Raw genomic sequence first — 20455 nt, 5'->3', positions numbered from 1 at the left:
ACGCTGTCCACTTTGTAAATTGACGTTGGCAGGATTTTTTTTTTTAAAGATTTTATTTATTCAGTTGACAGAGGCACAGCGAGAGAGGGAACACAAGCAGGGGGAGTGGGAGAGGGAGAAGCAGGCCTCCTGCCGAGTAGGGAGCCTTATGTGGGGCTCGGTCCCAGGACCCTGGGTTCATGACCTCAGCCAAAAGCAGAGGCTTAACGACTGAGCCACCCAAGGCGCCATCTGTATTCCAGGCTGTCCCTGGAGCTAATACGGTCGTTGCTGGCGTTTTCTCCTCCTGTTCGGGAAACAGGCCAGGGTCAGGTGTGCAATTAGTTGTTAGGTATCTTTTACCTCCTTTAACCCGGAACATTTCCACAGCTTTTTTTTTTTTTTTTTAATGACATTGGTCTCTTAAAGGAATACAGGTTTCCCTCCCCACCCCCCACCTTTGGTTCTTTTTTAATGAGAGTTCCTCATTTTGTGTTTGTCAGATGTTTCCTCGTGATTAGATTGAGGTTATGCATTTTCTGCCGGATCCCGACTGACTCTTGTTTTTCTTTTTAAAGATTTTATTTTATTTATTTGGCGGAGAGAGCTCACAAATAGGCAGAGAGGCAGGCAGAGAGAGAGCACGGGAGAGAGGGAAGCAGGCTCCCTGCTGAGCAGAGAGCCCCATGTAGTGCTCGATCTCAGGACCCTGAGATCATGACCTGAGCCCAGGTAGTGACTTAACCCACTGAGCCACGCAGGCGCCCCTCCCGACTGGCTCTTAAAGTCTCTTCTGACTTTGACGTTCCGTGATCCTAGGACCAGGCCCTCTTCCCGAGGCCTTCACCTCCCACCTCCCTTCTGCCGGAAGCTTCCAGCGACTTGTGGCTCAAAGTGTGGACTGCGGGCCAGCAGCACTGCAAAGAAGCCCTAGGAGCTCTCAGTGCACCCCCGCCATGGAGAGGCAGAACTTAGGCTTTGGTCCTCCCTCCCTCTGCCACTGACCCACTCAAAGCAGAACACAGCCCTTCCCTCCCTCCACCACCCCTACCCCAGCGAGCTCCCTCTTTTCCAGGGCTGAGGCCCCACCTACGTGCCTCTAAGCCATTATGGGACACTGGCCAAAGCAGCCTGGGGGTCCCTGTGGCCTGGCTGCTGGCAGGCTCTCTTGGAGCACAAAACCACTCAGCTTGGAGACACAGGCCTGAGTTCCCTGGCCGGGCCATCTCTCCCCAAAGGGCAGCTACTCTCTGTGCCTAGGAGACAAAAGAGCCAGGATTCGAAGCTGGAAATCCCTCTCTCCAAAGCCTGTGCTTTTATGACTGTACCCAGCAGCTAGCCTGGGGACTGATCTCAAGGTTCCTGAATCCCTATCAAGTGCCTCCCCCATGGCAGCAAGTTTAGGGGCCTGTGTCCAGCAGCGCGAGTGTTCACAGAGACAGGTGGCTTTGGCTAGGCGCTGCCCTCCCTCCTATAGCAAGGAGCGGACTGGGTTGTTTGCCTGTGGACTTCATGAGGCTTGGATAAAGCAGTCAGAACTTCTAGAATCATTTCTCCTGCTGCTTTCACAAACAACTCATTCCCACTTTCTAGAACTGTGTCTAAGAACAGACATTCAGGGCTAGCCCTACTGTTAGGGAGAAATAGAGTCAGGTCCCAGAGCCCTGCCCTAAAATGCAAGGAGGAGGAAGGAAGGCAGGAAGGAGGAGTGTGGTGTGTACACATGCAGGGTTCTTTCTAAACGAACATAAAGAACCTTTTGATAAAGAGCAGGCAGGAGGAGGAGGGGGGCAGTGAGGGCCAACACACTGCCTTCTTTCTGTGCCTTCAAAAGTCTGTGAAAACACCGTGATGCTACACTTGACGAGATAGAACCTGGCTCCTGACTCTGGAGAGAGGGGGCCCAGCAGCCAGGTGGTTAGATGGAAGGGCCAAATTGGTGGGCTCAGGGTCCTGGACCCCTGGGGACCCTCGCCATTCACCTCCCTGGCAGACATCACAGAGCCAGCTGGGAATCTGCTGCTGATGCTGGTGGGGCGGAGGCTGAAAGTCAAATGGGTGGAGGACGGACCCCGAGGGGCCTGAGACATTGACCAGGGGTCCGGAGGACAGAGAGGGAAATCAGGCTGTTGGTTTTTTTAAAAATCTATGTTAAAAAAATCTAACCTGATTTCTGATGACACAAGTCACTAATGTTTATTGTTGAAAAAGTTCATATTTTGGTGGATTTCCTTCAGCTCTTTTTGAAATAGCTATAGATAGGTACGTAGATAATTAGTGGAGGAAATTACTTGCTGCTGTAACAGATAAACCCTCTAGTCTTGTGCAGGGAAAGTTCGTTTCTGACTCCTGTCAGTCTAGTCGAACGCAGGAGGGTGTGGGGGTGGGGCTAGGCTCTGCTCCGAATTCAGGGACCAGACTGAGGCAGGCTTGGTAATCCTCTGGACACTGACATCCAGGTGACAGAGAGACAGAGAACATGAGGGCCAGGCCTGGAAGTAAAGCATAACCTTGCTTTTTAAAAAATTTTATTATTTATATTATTATTATTTTATTTATATTATATTATATATTATTTATATTATTTATAATAATTTGTAATTTATTATTTCACTATTTATTTATTTGTATTTATTTATTTGAGAGAGAGCATGCATGGAGAGAGGGGGAGAGGGAGGGAGACTCTCAGGCAGACTCCCTGCTGAGCACAGAGCCCAATGTGGGGCCTGATCTCACCACCCTGAGATTATGACCTGGGATCATGAGCCATAATCAGGTGTCAGACACTTAACTGACTGAGCCACTCAGGTACGGCCCATAACCTTGCTTTTACATTCCACACCTGCCATGGGGTTCGGGCCCTCTGAGATGTCATGCTCTGAGGACACCATCACCTTCCTGTCTCGCCTCATAGCCATGTCTGACAGTTCTCACCTGCCAGGAGCCCGCAGACACCACGTTCATCTCTTTCCAACCGCCTTGTCACTGACTCCTCCCAGGCACTTCGGGAGGTGTGGACACTGTGGTTGTCCCCGTGGTACAGTCAAGGAAACTGAGGCTCAGCGAGATTGGCCTGCACATTCAGGGTCATACCCGAGCCGGGGAGTGGTAGAGAGCTGGAACTTGGATCCAGGTCCCGGGCTGAGCCCCTGCGCGGTCCCGCCTCTCCAGGGTGGCCAGGGGCAGGGGACGACCTCAGGGAAGTCAGATCCAAGTCACAGGTGGCCTCATGCCTTTCCCAGCCAGGCTGGGACTTCTGGCTGCCGGGCTCCAAGCCCATGGCCTATGGGGCTGGACTGGCTTGTGGGCTGAGCTGCCCAAAGAGAGGAACCCGGGGAGCTGGAGTGATCTCCGGGATGCAGTCTTGTTCAAAGCAGAACTGACGCTCAGACAGCATCTGCAGACAGCCCAAGTAACCCAACAGGGTGGATGGCGGGGTGGGGGGGGCTTCTCCGTGGGTGGACAGCTGGCTTCTCACTTCATGTCAGCTGGACCCTGCAAGGGTGGGGCCTCCACCCAATCGTCCTGCTCCCTGGGCTCCCAGCCTTTCGATCGTGCAGCCGGGAGCTCAGACCAGACCAGTGGTTCACAGTCTGGTCGCAGAGAGCTCCCTAGAGGCCACAGGCCTAGCTGGGGGCCATTTGCAGGCCAACCCCCACTGGGAATCAACCAGAGAAGCCAAGTTCTCTATAAAATAACCCCGCATGGAAGGCTCACCCTGGAAACATACACTGAAAACCTCCCGTTATGGATGCTCTCTACTTCCTCCCGTCCTGTGTTTCTGGCAAATAAATGCATCCAGTCAGCAGTCCCAACTAACCTTTCTGGACGATATGGGTGTTACCAGGAAAACCCAGTCCCTGGGTTTTTTTTTTTTTTTTTTTTCGTTTTTTTGTTTTAACTTATTTGTGAGAGAGAGAGGGAGAGAGAGAGAGTTGTAAGCAGGGGGAGCAGCAGGCAGAGGGAGGAGCAGGCTCCCCGCTGAGCAAGGAGCCAGATGTAGGACTCCATCCTGGGATCCTGGGATCATGACCTGAGCCGAAGGCAGATGCTTCACCAACTGAGCCACCCAGGTGCACCCCCACCCCAGTCCCTGTTTTTAAGATGGTCACGGTTCAAGAGGGAACATGGAGCACAAGCAAGTGTCCATCACACAGGTTGGCAGATGACATCCACGCATTCACTTAGCAGATAGATTTATTAAACACCGACTGCATGCCGAGCGCTGGGAAAGGACTGCATTAGGAGTGGTGCACACAAGGGGACCCCTGCCCTCACATAGCTTTCATTCTGGTGAGGCCATGCAGGTAATAAATCAGGAGACAGAAGTCTAAATGACATCATCAGATGCTGAAACCTATTAGCAGGCAGGCTGAAGAGGCCGGGGGTGTCAGAGGAGCTCGCAGTTCTGCGTTGGAAGGTCGGGGGAGGCCTCTCTGAGTTAATGGAAAGTCTCTGTTTTTCCATCCTGCAGCAACAGGCTGGGGGAAACCCATCAATGAGGGCACTAACCTGGATGGTGGGAAGTGGGGGGGGGGTCTTCAGATAAAACTTCATAGAGGAAGGAAGTGGCTTTAAGGGGGAATCATGAAGGAGGACAAAGAGCCAAGGCATTTCACAGTCATGAGCCTTGTCTGCCCCAGGACTATTGCATCAGCCCCTGCTTTCAGTAAGAGCCAATCAACAGGTTTGGAGGGACAATTACAGTGAGAGGATACACCTTTCTTCTCTCTTAATCAAGAGTCTGGGGCACCTGGGTGGCTCAGTGGGTTAAGCCGCTGCCTTTGGCTCAGGTCATGATCTCGGGGTCCTGGGATCGAGTCCCACATCGGGCTCTCTGCTCAGCAGGGAGCCTGCTTCCCTCTCTCTCTCTGCCTGCCTCTCTGCCTAGTTGTGATCTCTGTCTGTCAAATAAATAAATAAAATCTTTAAAAAAAAAAAAAAAGAGTCTGCAAAACACAGCCTGTGGGCCAACTCTGGCCCCCAACTTGATTTTGCAAATAAACTCATTGAAACAGCAGCATCTGCTCACTCACACGGTGTCCATGGCTGCTTTTGTTACAGCCGCCGAGTTGAGTAGTGGGGACGGAGACGAAGTGGCCCTCTTAAAAAAAAAAAATCATTACTACCTAGTGCTTTCCAGACTCCTCTTTTTAGGTAATTCCTCCCAGACGACAAAACCTAATTTTTAATCCAGCCGCTCACCTGATGCTCCCCACAATCCCGCGTGACGGTCTGAGTGAATGTTATTATTCCCAGTTTTCAGATGAGAACACTGAGGTGCAGAGTGAGTGGCCCCAGGTCACACAGCTGGCGGGATTGGGGGTCCCCAAATACAGTGTTCCCCGCAGTCTGCATGACCCCGGTGAGCACGTTCAGCTCTTTTTTTTTAAATCAGAACTCTCTTCCAAAACCTGCCCCCCAGTGAAACAGGCATAGGGTGCCCAGCCAGCTCTTGAAAGTGTGATGGGCTCCCTGCCGTGCCTCCAGATGGAAAACAGATGCTATTTGGGCAAACAAAAAAGCAGGAAGTGCGGGCCGTGGCCCCTAGGGGTTTCGGAGCACAGGCTGAGGGACGTGGTCTCTGATCCTTGCAAGCCAGATGTCCAAGCCCAGGACAGTCATTTGGAACTGTGCCTCCACATCCCAAGGGTGCTGCCTGTCACCCGCTGTGCATGGGCTGAGCTCATGCCTCGGGATCCTGGCTCCAGGGGAAGGAGGATGAGGCCCTAACTCCCCCGGACTATCAGGGAGGAGCCGGTGCATTTCAACGAACAAGCTTCTATTTGTCCTCAAGTCGCTAGCAGGTTAGAGAGCCCGTGAGCCCGTCACAGAGAGACCCAGATTCCTGTCACAGCTCCACTACTGGGACACCAGCTGCAGGGCTTTGAGGAAAGTTCTCTGGACCTCGGTTTGCTCATGGTGAGATGGGGCTTGGTGAATCCAAGCCCACGGGTATGCTGAGTCAGCTGGTCATGGGACAGAGCTAATCGCATGCCTCTCTCCCTGCCTCCGTATTCACACTGGTAGCTTGAAATGGGCCACTGTGGCAATAGTTAAACCGTAGGAATTGGCAAACCCTGCAATCAGAGCTTGTTCTTCCCCTTTGGAGAGCCGGTCGGTGGGCATTTCTCAGCACCACTGCCTAAGACCCACAGCGGCTCCTAGTCTCCTTGATCATGGCCCCAACTGGGGGCATGACAGAGTGAATGCCAGCAGGAACACGCATGTAGCTCAGGTCAGTCCACTGTCAGTATCTAACATCCCAAGCCCTGAGCTGGGGACTGGGAAGGGCAGAGCCTCTGACAGGTTAAGATGCTTGCCCCAGCTTACCCAGCCTCCATCCCTGCCCTCAGGGAGCTCACAGTCCAAGGAAAAGGGCTCTGAACTAGTCAAGGTGTTTGGGAGCTAGAGCATGAAGTGTCCAATTGTGCGTGAAGATGTGGAAGAAGGGCAAGGAGAAGTTTGTAAGGGAGAGCTCGGGAGGGTGTCCTGGGCAGAGGGAACTGGGTGTGCAAAGGCACGAGGATTGAAAGCGCCTTTGGAGTTCAGGGAACGGCCCATGATTCAGCACAGAGGAATGTTTTGTGGGAAGGTGATGAAGGCAGAATGTCGTTCCGAGTTGGAAGTTTGGAAAGTAGAGCGTAGAATAAGCACCAGTAGCTGGGGCAGTCCAGGAGGGCTCCGTGGAGGAGGTGGAACTTGAAGGAGGAATGTGAAATAGCAGGAACATGGGATCCTGCGTAAGAAAAAGTTGCATTCAAGTCCTGGTTCACCGCATCCTAGCCGTGTGACCTCAGGCAAGTAGCTTACCTTCCCCGAGGCTCACTTCCCCTCATCCGTAAAGTAAAGTGGGCACAATTGAATCTAATCCGCCTCACAAAGTTGTTTTAGGAATTCACTGGTATAATGTTTATAAAATATGCTTTACATTTTAGAGTGTCCCGCAAATGTTGGTGCTGGGTGGGAGATAGAAGGTTCAGGCCTGTGGAAGGCAAGGAGAAGCCAGGTGACTGTGGCCAATCCCGAGGGCCTGGAATGCAGGTGACACATTCTGAAGCCGACGGCTAGATGATGTGGCTAGAAGAGAGTAGAGTCATGTGTGTTGGACAGGTGTTTATGGGTCTAACTGTGCAAGGCCTTGAACATCAGGCAAAGGGATCTAGACTTGATTCTCTAAGCAGTGGGGAACCATTGATGGTTCTTGAGAAATACGGAGCGCCCCAGAGTCAGGGGGTACTTCCAGGCCTTGCATCCTGGGATTGGGGGCAGAGGCCTACTTGACAGAAATGGGAACGTTCCCAGCAAGGGCTGGTTTCTAGGACATGATGAAACACTTGGCTCGGACCAGGTGTGGGAAGCACTCGAAGGTCTCTGGAGAGGCCCGCCGGAGCCAGGAACCCAGCTACCTGCTCACCTCTGCTGTGCCCCTCGCTGTGTGCTGCAGGGACAAAGAGGGAATGCTCACGGGTAGTTGGAGGGACAGTTAGGGGATCACGGGAACCCAGTAACAGGGTGGCTGAACAGAATGTGCTGTGAACCAAGGCGATGCGCCCCAAAGCCCTTCCTGAGTGTCGGCCAGGATTCTCAGGAAGAGCACAGGGAGAAGAAGAAGGAACAACTTTGCATCCCTGCAGGACACAGAGCCACAGTCCAGAGGGCCTCTGAGTCCCAAACCTAGGGCCAGAGCTGGACCCTCCTTCTTGCTGAAGGTCATCACCCCCTCAAGCAGAGCTTCTCGCCCTTGGCACTGTAGACGTCTGGGGCCCAGTACGTCTTTAGGATGCAGGGCTCTCCTGGGTATCATAGGCTGTTCGGCAGCATCCCTGGCCTTGGGGCCTAGAGCACCCCCGTTCTAATGTGACCCCCAAACAGCGACTCCGGGCATGACCCAGTGACTCCCGAAGGGAAACTTGGGCTGGTGGTGAACCGTTGCTTATAAGCACAGGAGCTCACCTGATTATATTCCTCGGTGAGTTATTAACACGATAGCAAGCAGAAATTGGTGTTCTAGAAGCCTGGTGAAATTCCATCAGCTCTCTGCCAGCAGGGGAGTTAGAGGTGAATTCCGAAAGGCACAGGACTGTGTCCCATCAGTTCCCAGCTCATAACTCAGACCAGAGAAGACTCTCCTGTGGGCCAGGATTCTAATAATTAAATTATCAATATGAAAAACAACTCCCGGCACAAAATCTTGCTCCAGGAACCTTTAAGTTGTGTCTCAGGCTTATAAAGGTTTAGGGCAAAGCTTTCTTTCTCCAAAATAGACTCATTTGGTGCAGGGAGGGGACAGGAACCTTGTAACAAATAACCAAGAGAGCCTCCAAACACAGAGCTGGAAGGGGGAAGGATAGATATTTTTAGCAGGTATTTTCCACGGGAGCATGTGGGAGTCCTCTGGGTACATCTTCGTATAGAATTCTCACCAAAATCCCATAGCGTGTCCTGTGATCTGTGTCACATCATGCATGACTAGAAATCGGGTTCAGAGAGGTATAGCGGTTAGCCCGGGGTCACCCAGCTGAGGCTCATGCTCTGGATCTGACTGTATGTGTTACCAACCCCTCCAGCCTGTTTATTTCACGGATGGAAAAACTGAGGCCACTTGAGAAAGCAGAACAGAGATGTCAGTAACAGCTCACTTTTCTGTAGCACTTTGCAGGTCTGGGACACATTTGTATTTTCTCATCTTATTTTCTTGAAAACCCAGGAAGGCCATCAGGGCTGGTGTTGCTGGCCCCATTTTGCAGATGTAGGAACAGAGTGTGGCCAGGAAGCTGGCCACAAGGCACAGTGTTCTCTGGAAAACCAAGCAAGGACAAGTTGTGAGCCGAAGGGGCACCCCTTGGACAGACATCGGGCTGTCCGGGGGTGTGTCTTGGAGGACATGGGAGGAGGGGCTGGCCTGGTGTGTGCTGGAGAGGTGTGACATGGGGATCCCACCAGAGCAGTGCTCGATCGCAACCTTCAGGGGTGACCCAGTGCCACAAGAGGGTGCCCCAGCTCCCTAAGAGGGTGCCCGCCTGCACGGACTCAGGCAGCGGGAGAGAACGCCACTGGAGGGGCTGCTGATTTCAACATAGAGCTCTCCTGCTCCTTTCAAAACCTCTTTCACGCTGTTTCTCTTACTCACATCTTTCTGGAAAAATCCGATCTTATTACCTGGTCAGGTAGCACCCAAGGAATAGGGTGGTTAGTAAGAGGGCTTACGTGAGTGAATGAATGAATGAACTTGAAAGAATGATCAGGTGGGCCTTGGCCGAGCTGTTCTGGCCACTCGCTGGGAGCACTTTCTACTGGGATTTGTAGCTCGAGTTCTGGAAATGTTAGGACACGGCCCAGACTGCTGATCTCAACAAAATGGGGTTGATTCCCCTCTCGGGTACCTGCATTCTGGTGTGACTCCGTTCCGTTCCTCTCTCGTGGCCCTTCCTCGTTCCCAGGGCCTTTTCCTCTGCAAAACAATGCCTCATTCACATAATAGTCACAGGGACTGGGGGTGGGAGGGAAGGCCTAGTGATGAAATTCTAACTCCTTTCCCAGAAGCGCTCACCCTGAGCCACATCTTGAGGCAACGCAATGAAAATCTCAAAGTCAACCTACGCCCCTGTGTGGGCCAAAGGAACTTGCCGATCGTGTCCCCCTTGTGCAGCTACATGGGAAATGTTTATGTTAGCCCTAAGCCTTAGAGAGATGTCTTTGGGCCCCTGAGAAACTGGTGTGTTTTCTTCTCATGGTCAACGAGAAGCAGGTAACTGATTGTGTTTTCCTCTTTGCTTTGGCCACCAGGAAGCTCAACCCAAATTTGAGGCACTAAAGGCGCACTTGCATGGATCCTTGCTCATTCACATCTCTGTTTTTCCTGTGGCTTATAGTTCTTCTGGTAATTTAGAGTTCTCCTGACATTGGGTTTACATTTTTATTCAGATTTTACTGTTTGATCCTATGTTTGCCAACAGTCACCCAACTCCTTTGTAAAACGTAGGATGTAGGAATACATCTTTGAAAGAACTTTAATTGCTTGACATGTATTTGGACCGATTATTAATCTCACCCAAGACAGGAAGGGCAGCAGTCATGGTATGGATCTTTCTAGAGTTCTCCTGTCACCTCCAGCTGAGTCTGGGGGCTCCGTATGGCCATTCCCCACTGTGCAAAGCTGCTCAGCCAAGCTTTCCTTCTCCCCAGTGCACTCAGAGGTATGCCAAGATGCCCATTGAGGGACTCCAGTGGCTTCTGTCCTTGTAGGAATTCTTCCCCTCCGTGGCCAGCCTCTGACTTGGCATTGCCAAACGGTTAGTCTCCAGAGCCAGCCCAGAACCACGCTGGGAAGGCGTCCCTCAGGCCTACCGTCTCGCCCTCCTCTCTTCTCCAAGGCATCTGTTACCGTCAGATGCTCTGAGCCATGACCGTTTTCCACAAAAGCAGAAGTGATGGGTTATTCCTTTTCCTTTTTTTTTTTCTTTAAGATTTTATTCATTTATTTGAGAGAAAAAGAGAGAGAGAGCACGAGCAGGGGGCAGGGAAACGGAGAAGCAGGCTCCCCACTGAGCCTGACACAGGGCTCCATCTCAGGACCCCAGGATCGTGACCTGAGCAGAAGGCAGACGCTTAACTGACTGAGCCAAGGCAGATTCTTAACTGACTGAGCCACCCAGGTGTCCTGTGTTGGGTTATTCCTTTCAGAGGTATTTACATTTTAAAAGAACCCCCTCTGGAAAGGGCCCTGCTGACCCCAGTGGAGTGAAGGCTGAATGGTAGAATTTCCAACCACATAGTACTGGTGAAGGGAGGGCTTCCTGTTTAGCAGTTGGAAGGGGAGATGTGTGCTGAAAAGGGACAAGGAAACCTCCCAGAATACATCATTACTAGAGAGACAGCTGTTTCTGGGTGGCTCTGTGAATAAGTGTGATATGAACTTGACTGTTGAATAAGCAGCAAGGAGAGGAAGGGACGCCTGGCTGGCTCTGTTGCTGGAGCGTGCGATGCTTGATCTCAGGGTGGTGAGTTCGAGCCCCACGTTGGGTGTTGAGATTACTTAAAAATAAAATCTTTGGGACGCCTGGGTGGCCCAGTGGGTTAAATCCTCTGCCTTCGGTTCAGGTCATGATCTCAGGGTCCTGGGATCGAGCCCCACATTGGGCTCTCTGCTCAGTGGGGAGCCTGCTTCCTCCTCTCTCTCTGCCTGCCTCTCTGCCTACTTGTGATCTCTGTCAAATAAATAAATAAAATCTTTTAAAAAAATCTTTAAAAATGAAAAAATAAAGCAGCAAGGGGCGTTGAGGGGAAAGAGCTGGGCAAGAGGGAGGGGCTGGCTCCTGCCCACTCCAGGGGAGGGTGTCTCTCTCGGTTCCTTCTTCCTAAACCTGGACTGTGTCTCCGATCTCCCTGAGAGGGCTGATCGCATTTCACCCCTGTCCTGAGTCCTGAGAAAGCAGCAAGGTTCCTCTTCCAGGGGTGACCATCACTGTCCCAGTAAACCACTGCTCTTCCTCCGGCCGGGGAACAGCTCACACTGAGACCCTCGTGCTCACCTTCTGCGTCCTTTCTCCTCCCAGGGAAGCCCTACGGGGCAGACGACTTCTTGCCCGTGCTCATGTATGTGCTGGCCCGCAGCAACCTCACGGAGATGCTCCTCAACGTGGAGTACATGATGGAGCTCATGGACCCCGCCCTGCAGCTGGGGGAGGGTGAGTCGCCAGCCCCAGCCAGGCCCTGGGCCACCGGCTGGCCACCGAGCCTGACGCATACCACCGGCCTCAGCCAAGCCCAGGGTGCCCACACGGCCCAATAAGCCCTTCCCGGATGCCAGATTCCACAGAGCCCTGGGGACAAGACACGGGCCCCATGTAGGTGCTGTTCTTGGGGGGGTCACAGACAAGCAGAGGAGCTGGGCCTGTCAAGAGATCTGTCACCACTTCTTGACAAATGTTGGAATGATGGGAAGCTCAGAGCGTATGGGAGCCCATTGCCCAGGCTGTGCAGTCAGGGAAGGCTTCCAGGAGGAGGTGATACCTGAGCTGAGCATTGAAGGGTGGATAGGAGCCAGACAGTTAAAGTGGGAAAGGCATTCTTCACAGAGGGAAAGGGAACAAGCACAAAAGGTAAGCCTGAAGCAGTGGGTAGACCCATGGAAAGGAGTCTGAGCAGGAAATAATGATCAGTTCTTAGACAGGGGTGGCCCTGGGAGCTGTCGGCCCCTTGCTCATTCAGCCCTGGCCAGGCCCCCCTGTCCGTGAGAGAAGCTTAATGCTATGGACAAGGAGCCCTGCACTCCCCAGTCGGATGATGGCAGAGTGGTTTGCCCCACCCCACGCTCAGTTTCCCTTCCCCTTTCACCCTTCCCACCACTTCCCCCCACCCACTTAGCCTTGGCCACTCCTCCACCGGGAATCCCTGAGGTACGGCCCACCCAGACCTCAGCTCTGAGGAAGCCCAGAGATGTCCTGTGAGATGTCCGCCCCAAAAGGCAGAGTGAAACTCTCAGGGCCTGAGTGTCCCCTTTGGGCCTTGTGGTTCTTGAGATAAGCTGGTCTTCTTTGCATCTTGTTTGCACTTTTAGGGTGATAGCGTGAAGAGTGTGGTTCTGTGAGTTCTTGGAAACTCAGGGGAGCGTGGAAAGCCTTGAAACTGGCTGTCACGTAGAACTTGGAAGAGGGCTCTAGGACCTCTGGAACTATGTATTTTTCCTCATTAGTTAAAAATTGTCTGCAGCTGGAACAACTTGTCTTCCAGAGAATGTAGGATTTCAGCGGAAACCAGGCTTCTTTCAGCAGGGATGATCTGTTGCCCAGGGTATCCATCCATCGATCCCCTACCCACCCATCACCCACCACCCATCTATCTCTCCATCCATCCATCCACGCACCCACATAGCTACTCACCCATGTATCTGTCCACCCACCCATTCATCCATCCATTCAGCACCTACTCAGTGAGTCCCTACTGTGTGCCAGGCTCTTGGGCTACGGTGCAAGACAGGGCAGTCAAGGCTCATAGTCTCGTGAGAATGAATGAATGCTTCATTCTGAACCCCACACTTTGGAGCCTCTACCTCAGGCCTTCATGAGACTTCCTCCTTGACTTATCTGGCCCTGAGCATGCACAGGAAAGCACCACAAGGCTGAAGGGGTGGGCAGAGCCTCCAGACAACACTGATGTGTCTCTCACTAAGGGGAACAAATAGAAGGGAACGGGAGGTAAGGAGGGTCAGGGGGCTGTGAGCAGAATTGGCTTCCTGCCCCAAACCCGGAGTACCCCAGTTCTTAGGACTAGCCTTTGAGTAGTATAGCAGTCCGTCCAGAGCTCTCAGCGGGAAAATTAGCTGCTATCTTCTGGCTACCTAATTACATAGAACCTCTAAAGGGTAAAACTTCTACATGTCAAAAACTACCATAATAGAATAAGATACTAACAGTAAACTAGGGGAAAGTGTTCTACAAACTAGCACACCAAAAATTAATAGCCTTAATATGTAAAAGGCTCTTATAAATCAATAAGAAAAGCACTTAGACTCAGCAGTTACCTGGGAAAAGGCCATATACTCATTCATTCAACAGATACTGACTGAGCTTCTAATTTACACCAAGTGACAACAGATCTTGTGAAATTTTATTCCAGTTGGCGGAGGGAGGATGTCAGACTTCAAATATTTAAATTAAACAAATAAACCAAAGAAAACATTTCTCATCTGATGCATCTGATGGATATGGAGAAGAAATGAAGTAGGTTAGCGGGATAGCGCAGTGGGGCAGGATATGACTCAGACGACCACGGAAGGCCCAGAGCAGAGAGCACAGAGTGCCTTCTTTTTATTTCCCAATTTTCAAATTTTCCACAGTGGGCACTGCTGCTGGTCTCCCTGGGAAGAAACTGCTAACAAATCCTGTTAAAGGACTGGTCCCAAGCCCCATAGATTGTTGTAGGTTCTCAGAGACAATGTCCCCAAAAGTCCTTTGAGGGATGGAGTGAGACTATGGGGCTCTGCCATGCTCCAAGCTGGCTCGTTCTCCAGCGGTGGTCAACCACGCCCTGGCCACAGTGACTCCTACTCCATCCTCAGCCTGAGTCCTTGTGGCCAGATGGGGCTGCAGGCCAACTACAGTGCTGAGCAGGGACAGAGCAGGGACATCCTTGGCCCAACGACCCTTTCCTTATGGACTTGGACTCCCCACCACCATCCTGCCGTGGCCTCTCGGGATCTTCTGTTCCTGAAGCCCACACAGGGTTTGGGTGAGAAAGCCAAGGTCCTTAAGGCAGGAGTGCTGGTCTAGCTGGGCTATGTTGAGCATTTTTGAGACAAGCCAAGTTCAAGTAAACAAGGAAAAGTCTTAGCTCACAGTTTCTGACCCAAGTCTGCCTGAATACACTACAGCCTCTTTCAAACTGAAGGAGTCAGTCTCTGGCCCCACTGGAAGATTTCTAAGGACTCCAGGAGGTGTTTACCAGGAGTAAAGATGCAGGCGGGCTGCGTCTTTTTTTTTTTTTTTTTTTAAGATTTTATGTATTTATTTGACAGACAGAAATCACAAGTAGGCCGAGAGGCCGGGCAGAGAGAGAGAGGAGGAAGCAGGCTCCCCGCTGAGCAGAGAGCCCCATGCAGGGCTCCATCCCAGGACCCCTGGGGTCATGACCTGAGCTGAAGGCAGTTGCTTTAACCCAAGGCACTTCCTGTGGCTCCTCCCAGCAGCCCTATACCGCCCCCAAGTGGCGACAGACCCTGCCCGCGGCAGCTGAGGGCCCCAGGACACACTTTATGTCATGCTGCACAAACCAGGAGGCCTCCCTGCACCTCTCTCTGTTCCTGCCTTGAGAGCCAAAGTGGGAAGTCACAGCACCCAGGACAGGCCCTGGCTTACAGGTGTTGGCCTGCTGGTAGTGAGATGGTGTGGGGGTCTCCAGCTGGGGCAGGGGCTTCAACCCGTCAAATCTGATAGCTGGCAGGCCTCCATCTAGAAGTACCTGGCCCTAGGGGCAGAGGGACAGAGACCAGCCAGGGCTGGAGGGCAGTGTTCCTGAGTGTCCCCAGCTTTGCCTTCTGTCCTAGCTGGCTGGTGGCACACAGGGGCTCCATCCCCAAAGCCCCTGAGGCTCCAGTAAGAAGAAGAGGCTGCCTAGAGGGGAAGGGGAAGCAGAGTGCTTGCCCTTGGTGCTCTGAGGAGATCAGAGATGCCTGGGGCAAAGGCCAGCCCTTACTTCCCTGTAAGAGGAGAACACAGGTGGATAAAAAGAGAGTTTTGCAGGCTGGATTTCCATCCCGGTTTTGCCTCTGATTGGCTGAAGACCTTGGACATGTCACTTCTCTGGCATGGGAAAGTGCACATGCCGGGGTAGATTTGGGGTTTTCAAACTCTGGGCACCCCAGCATTCTCCATTCAGTGAAAGGCTTGCCAGTCTGATTCTGTGCCCTCTGAGACCCGTGTTCTTTCAGCTCGTTCCAGGTGCTGCTAATTTGGTAAAAGACCAGTGATTGGGTCCCAATTTCTTTGCAGCAGGCTTATCAGGCATGGGAGATCAGGGACTTCCTATAACAAGTAGAGGGGGTCTGAATGCTGGGCAGATGGGACCCAGGCTCCCGTCTAGCCTCTCTCTGCAGCTCCCACTGCTCTGGGCACTCAAGGTCAAATGGGAGACCCAGGTAGCTCTGGGCACCTGGCTGGAGCCTGCTCAAAATCCAGACCTCTCCTAGAAGCACCCTCCTGGACATCTTTGCCCATGTCCCCTCTGCACTCTGGCTGACGGCTGGCCATGCTTTACAAATATCTTAATAGGGGTCCTGAGTTTTCTCCATCAAAGGACAACACTGCCAGAAGGGAACAACCAGCTCCCAAACTCATGGTTGGGGGGGGGGGGGGGGGGGGGGGGGTCGCCTGCCACCTAGTGGTCCTGGTGGGTACTGCATGGCATGGCCCCAAGTCAAAGGGAAGCTGGCCACAAGAGGGTGAGATTCCCACCCTGCCGTGCCCCGCCCCCCCCCCCCCCCCCCCCCGCATCTTTCTGCCTTAGGTCCTCTAACCACCTGCGTTATTGACACCTTAAAACCGTGCACTTGACAGTATTCATCTCACTTACTTTTCACAGCATCCTGGGAAAAGTAAATGAGGAAACGGGCATAGAGAGGACAGTAACTCCCCAGAGATCCCAGGGCCTGGGAGGCACGCCAGCTAGAGAGGGATGCTGGGAACAGCCAGGTCTGGCGGCCCCAGGGAAGGGTTTGGGCATAGTTGGCTTTAAGCTAGACTGGAAAGGGAGACACATGAGTGGTTTTGCGGCTGGCTCTTCTCTGATAAGGGATACCAACCCAGGTTCTAGGTTGGCTTTGACATGAGCATCACACCTTCCCCAGCCAGGCTATGAACTTTTTTCCCATATTGGTGTGCACGCAGGGGCGCAGGTGACCTAGGAGTAGGTGTGCCCCAGGCAGCGGTGGTGGGTGGAGCTTGGAGGAAGACCTAGGTGGTGGGTGGAGCCTGGAGAAGCTAGCCAGGTGGTCCCCGCTCAGCTTCCCCGCCCTGTCTCCGCAGGGTCCTACTACCTGACCACCACTTACGGGGCCCTGGAGCACATCAAGAACTACGACAAGATCACGGTGACCCGGCAGCTGAGCTTGGAGGTGCAAGACTCCATCCACCGCTGGGAGCGCCGGCGCACGCTCAACAAGGCCCGAGCCTCACGCTCTTCCGTGCAGGTGATGCGTGGGACGCGTGGGCTGGCAGGGGGGCAGGGGCCGGCGAGCAGTGTGGCAGACACCAGTCCCATGGCCCCCCAGCTCAGCGAGCCTGACACCGTCTGGATGCGGGGGCAGATTTTAGAAGAGTATCACAGCACCATCGGTGTTTGAGTTGAGCAGACAAGACCTGAAGGGGGGATGGAGAGGGAATGAGAATTTTATCCACACTCCTTAGTGCCCGCTATGCCCGGAGATGTGGAACTAGTCTTGCCAGTTCCCCGTTGGGGAGCCCATGAGCGGACCTGCACCCTTTCCTCTTTTGTCCCTGGACAAATGCAGCAGCTGCCAGGGTCCCCTGCCCGCGTCCCCTGCCCTTAGCTTGTCTCTCCAATCCAGCCACTGTTCTCCCCAGCTCTCCCTAGACACACTCAGTATTCAAGCCGTGCATGGCCAGGACTTTTGCCGCCTACACCGTCATCTTCCCCCACACCCCTACACAGTATTCAGTCACCCAATCCCCCGTTCCCTGAATGAGCTGAACTCAAGTCCCTGGTGCTCAGCCTCTGCCAACACTCGTCAGTTTCCCTTCCTCCACTGACTTGGAACCACCTCCCCACCTGTCCTCCCTTCCTACGGCCCAGGTTAGATGCCCCCCTCTGTGCTTCTTGTGGCTGCTTCCCCCCCGCAGATAGCACGTATCACACTGTATTGCGACTGTGTAAGTTGAAGCTGTTGCTCTGGAAGGGAGGGCCCATGGCTCACGTGTCACACCCAGGGCCTGGGACAGAATGGGATTGGGCTGTGTGCAGAATGGACAGAGTTAAAACATCGAGCCAGGCAGCAAGCCCTAGCTGTAAATAGCTCTACAGTCTCACTCCCTTGGCACCCAGAACACACTGGACCTGAACCCCACCCATGGCTTTCAGGCTTTCTCTATAACAGGCAGAACCCAGGTCTGGGAGGCAAACAGCTGAAGTTCTGCACCTACCTCTGTACTAACTTGCTGTGTGACCCTGAGCCATCTCTGCCCCTCTCTGGAACTCAGTTTTACCATTAGCACAGGTGGACTGGGGACCAGATGAGCTCTGCCTCCCCAATACATGTTCTAGACTACCGAGATGAGGTCTCCCCTCCTCTAATCAGTGGTGTCTTGATAATGTTAGTAACTGGGTGTCTGAGGAGAAAAAAAGCAGCTCTGATCCCCTGTCAATTTCCGTGGTGGAAATACTCCTACCCCGGCCAATTTCAAGCTACCAACGTGGCATCACTGAACTTGAGATTAGGAAGAGATAGACCCGATTGGCTTTCTCAGGCTGGTTAGGAGTGGCCTCCAGCCCACCACCACTCCCGATCCCCTCCTGGGACGCACGTCTCTCCACTGTGACAAACGATCACTCTTGATCCAAGCCTGACCACCGGACTCCTTACTTCTTGCTTCTACTTTGTACGTTCCCAGGGCTAAGCCAGGCAGAGCATCAGTGCCCGTCACTGAGGAGGTCAAACTTAGGAGAGAGGCCTGGGATGGGGGACGAGGAACCCCCTCAGTGCGAGTTCTGGGGTCTGGGGAGGACACCACTCTGTAGCTATAATTATAATCACTCTGAAGTGGTGACTGTGGCCATCATCATCCTCAACATGACCCCAGACAGCTGTGCTGTTACCAGCCTTCCACAAGGGGGCAGCCCCACGCCACGGCCTCCTACCCGCCTTCAAGTTGCGACCAGGACTCCAAAGGCACTGCGTTACTCTGTCCACTTCCTCACGGCCAAGGTGTAAGGACTGGTATTATCCCAGTTTACAGTTGAGGAAGTGGAGGCTCGGGGAGGTCAGGGTCACACAGGGGGAGCAGATTAAAGCCAGGCAAGAACTCGATGGCCCCACCTTCCGCCATATGGCCCTCCCTCTGGGGCTGGTGGAAGAAGGTGGAGATGCTGTTCAGGTTTGCGAGTGTGTTCCCAGACCCAACCCCGCAGGCATCTCCTCACCCCTGCCCGCCTAGCTCCTGCGGTTCCCCTCTCCATCCACCCTAAACCCTCCTTCAGGCCCAGCGCCCCTTCCCCTTTCTCTAAGCCTTTCGCCCCTCCTCCTTGGAGCCCCCCACTGCCATCCCCAAGCTTCTCCAGCCTCGAGGGCCGAACTGGTTCCGTCAGCCTTAGCACCGTGGGCTCCTGGGCCTGGGGTCTGCACATTCGATTTTACTTATGCAGCCTCAATGCCTCAGCCCTGGGCCTGGGGTCGGGACGCGGGGTTGGGGAATGTGGGGAGGAATTGTTGAGGAAGTGGGTGACGGATGAATAATGACGGCGAGGCTGCCGGCTGGCCACCAGGGGGCGGTCTTGCTCCTCATTGCTGAGACGCACCCCTGCAGACTCACCTGGGCCGTGGGTCACACAGCGGGGTCAGCCTCAGGATCCCCGACTGCCAACCCCACGACCGCTCCTGCAGTCCTCCTCTGTGCATAGAGAAGAGCCAGAGCCCAGAGAGGGCAATGGACTTGTCCAAGGCCACTCGACTCCAGCGCCCTATGCCAGCTCCCCAGGGTCGGGGTGCGGAAGAGACGCACCCCTGGGGCCCCTGGGCCCCGCGGGTGACGCCAGCCCCCTCCGCCCCGCCCCGCAGGATTTCATCTGCGTGTCGTACCTGGAGCCCGATCGACAGTCGCGGACGCTGGCGTCGCGGGCCGACACGCTAGCCGAGGCGCTGTGCGCGCAGTGCGCCGAGAAGTTCGAGGTGCTGCAGCCGCAGGACTACCGGCTCTTCGTGCTGGTGGACGGGCGCTGCTTCCAGCTGGCGGACGAGGCGCTGCCGCACCGCATCAAGGGCTACCTGCTGCGGAGCGAGCCCAAGCGCGACTTCCACTTCGTGTACCGGCCCCTCGACGGCGGTGGCGGCGGCGGCCCGCCCTGCCTCGTGGTGCGGGAGCCCAACTTCCTGTGAGGCCGGGCGTCCCCCGGCCCCTGGAGGGCAGCGTGTAAAGACTGGCTGGCGGGGAAGTGGGCGGACTGGGCTCTGGCTTGTCCCCCACCCCACCCCGCCAGCGCTCGCCTGAGGGTGGGGGGCGCCTCCATCTGAACACATACTCCCAAGGGGGATGGGATGGATGGGATGCCCAGGTGTCACGCTTGCTTGCAGCATACTGAGTGCGCCTAGACCAACACGGCTGAAGAATCGAGAAGAGCCCATAAAGCATGAAGGCCGAGTGTTTCATGAAGAAGAGAGCACGGAGAGGCCAAGTTCTTCCTTAGACAGGGAAATGAGGCTCAGAGAGGGGAGGGACTCTCCCGCCAGCCGCAGCAAACAGAGCCGCGCCTGACCCTGTCCCTTCTGTTGCTCCCCCATGCTCCCCACTCCGTGTTTCCCTGGGAGGGCATACTTTCCCCAAGATTGTCCTTCGGAGGGGCGGCCGGGCCGCAGCTGCCCACCGTGCCCTCTGGGGTGGAGCTGGGCTGGTTTGGACCCTCCCAGCATCTCAGGAGCATCTCTCAGGGTGTGTGTTGAGACAAGCCTCCCGTCTAGACACTGGAGACTGTCCTCAGCTGCCAGTGCCCATAGTCGCCCACCCTCCCTCCCTCCGCAGTTTCTGAGCCCCTCCCGCTCCAGGACCACCCAGCGAAGCCAGCTTGGCACCTGCAGGGACAAGCCCAGCTTCAGCCACCAGGGAACACTGATGGGGTCCTCTCTCGGTGGACACGCACCCCGGGGCTGCGGCGGTGGGGCAAGGGACGCTGTGTGGGGAGAATTTAATAAAAGCCCTTTAAAAAATGTCCTCTCTTTTCCTCAAGAGGTTAGATCTCTGCTCATCTAGCC

General features: G+C 54.2%; 1 protein-coding gene across 2 annotated transcripts in view; it reads left to right on the top strand.

Moving 5' to 3' along the window:
* RIN3 (Ras and Rab interactor 3) overlaps positions 1-20412 on the top strand; it is a 115975-nt gene extending 95563 nt beyond the window's left edge. For both annotated transcript variants that reach the window (XM_047737275.1, XM_047737276.1), the window contains 3 exons: positions 11538-11669; positions 16503-16666; positions 19268-20412. In XM_047737275.1, the coding sequence (XP_047593231.1) occupies positions 11538-11669; positions 16503-16666; positions 19268-19585 (614 nt within the window). In that variant the 3' untranslated portion in view covers positions 19586-20412. The remainder of the gene's footprint in view (positions 1-11537; positions 11670-16502; positions 16667-19267) is intronic.
* Positions 20413-20455: the final 43 nt, after the last annotated feature.

The sequence above is a fragment of the Lutra lutra genome, chromosome 7 (assembly GCF_902655055.1).
Source record: "Lutra lutra chromosome 7, mLutLut1.2, whole genome shotgun sequence".
NCBI classification, from domain to species: domain Eukaryota; kingdom Metazoa; phylum Chordata; class Mammalia; order Carnivora; family Mustelidae; genus Lutra; species Lutra lutra.
The sequence above is the reverse complement of the archived record's forward strand: the minus strand, read 5'-3'. Positions and strand labels throughout refer to the sequence as shown.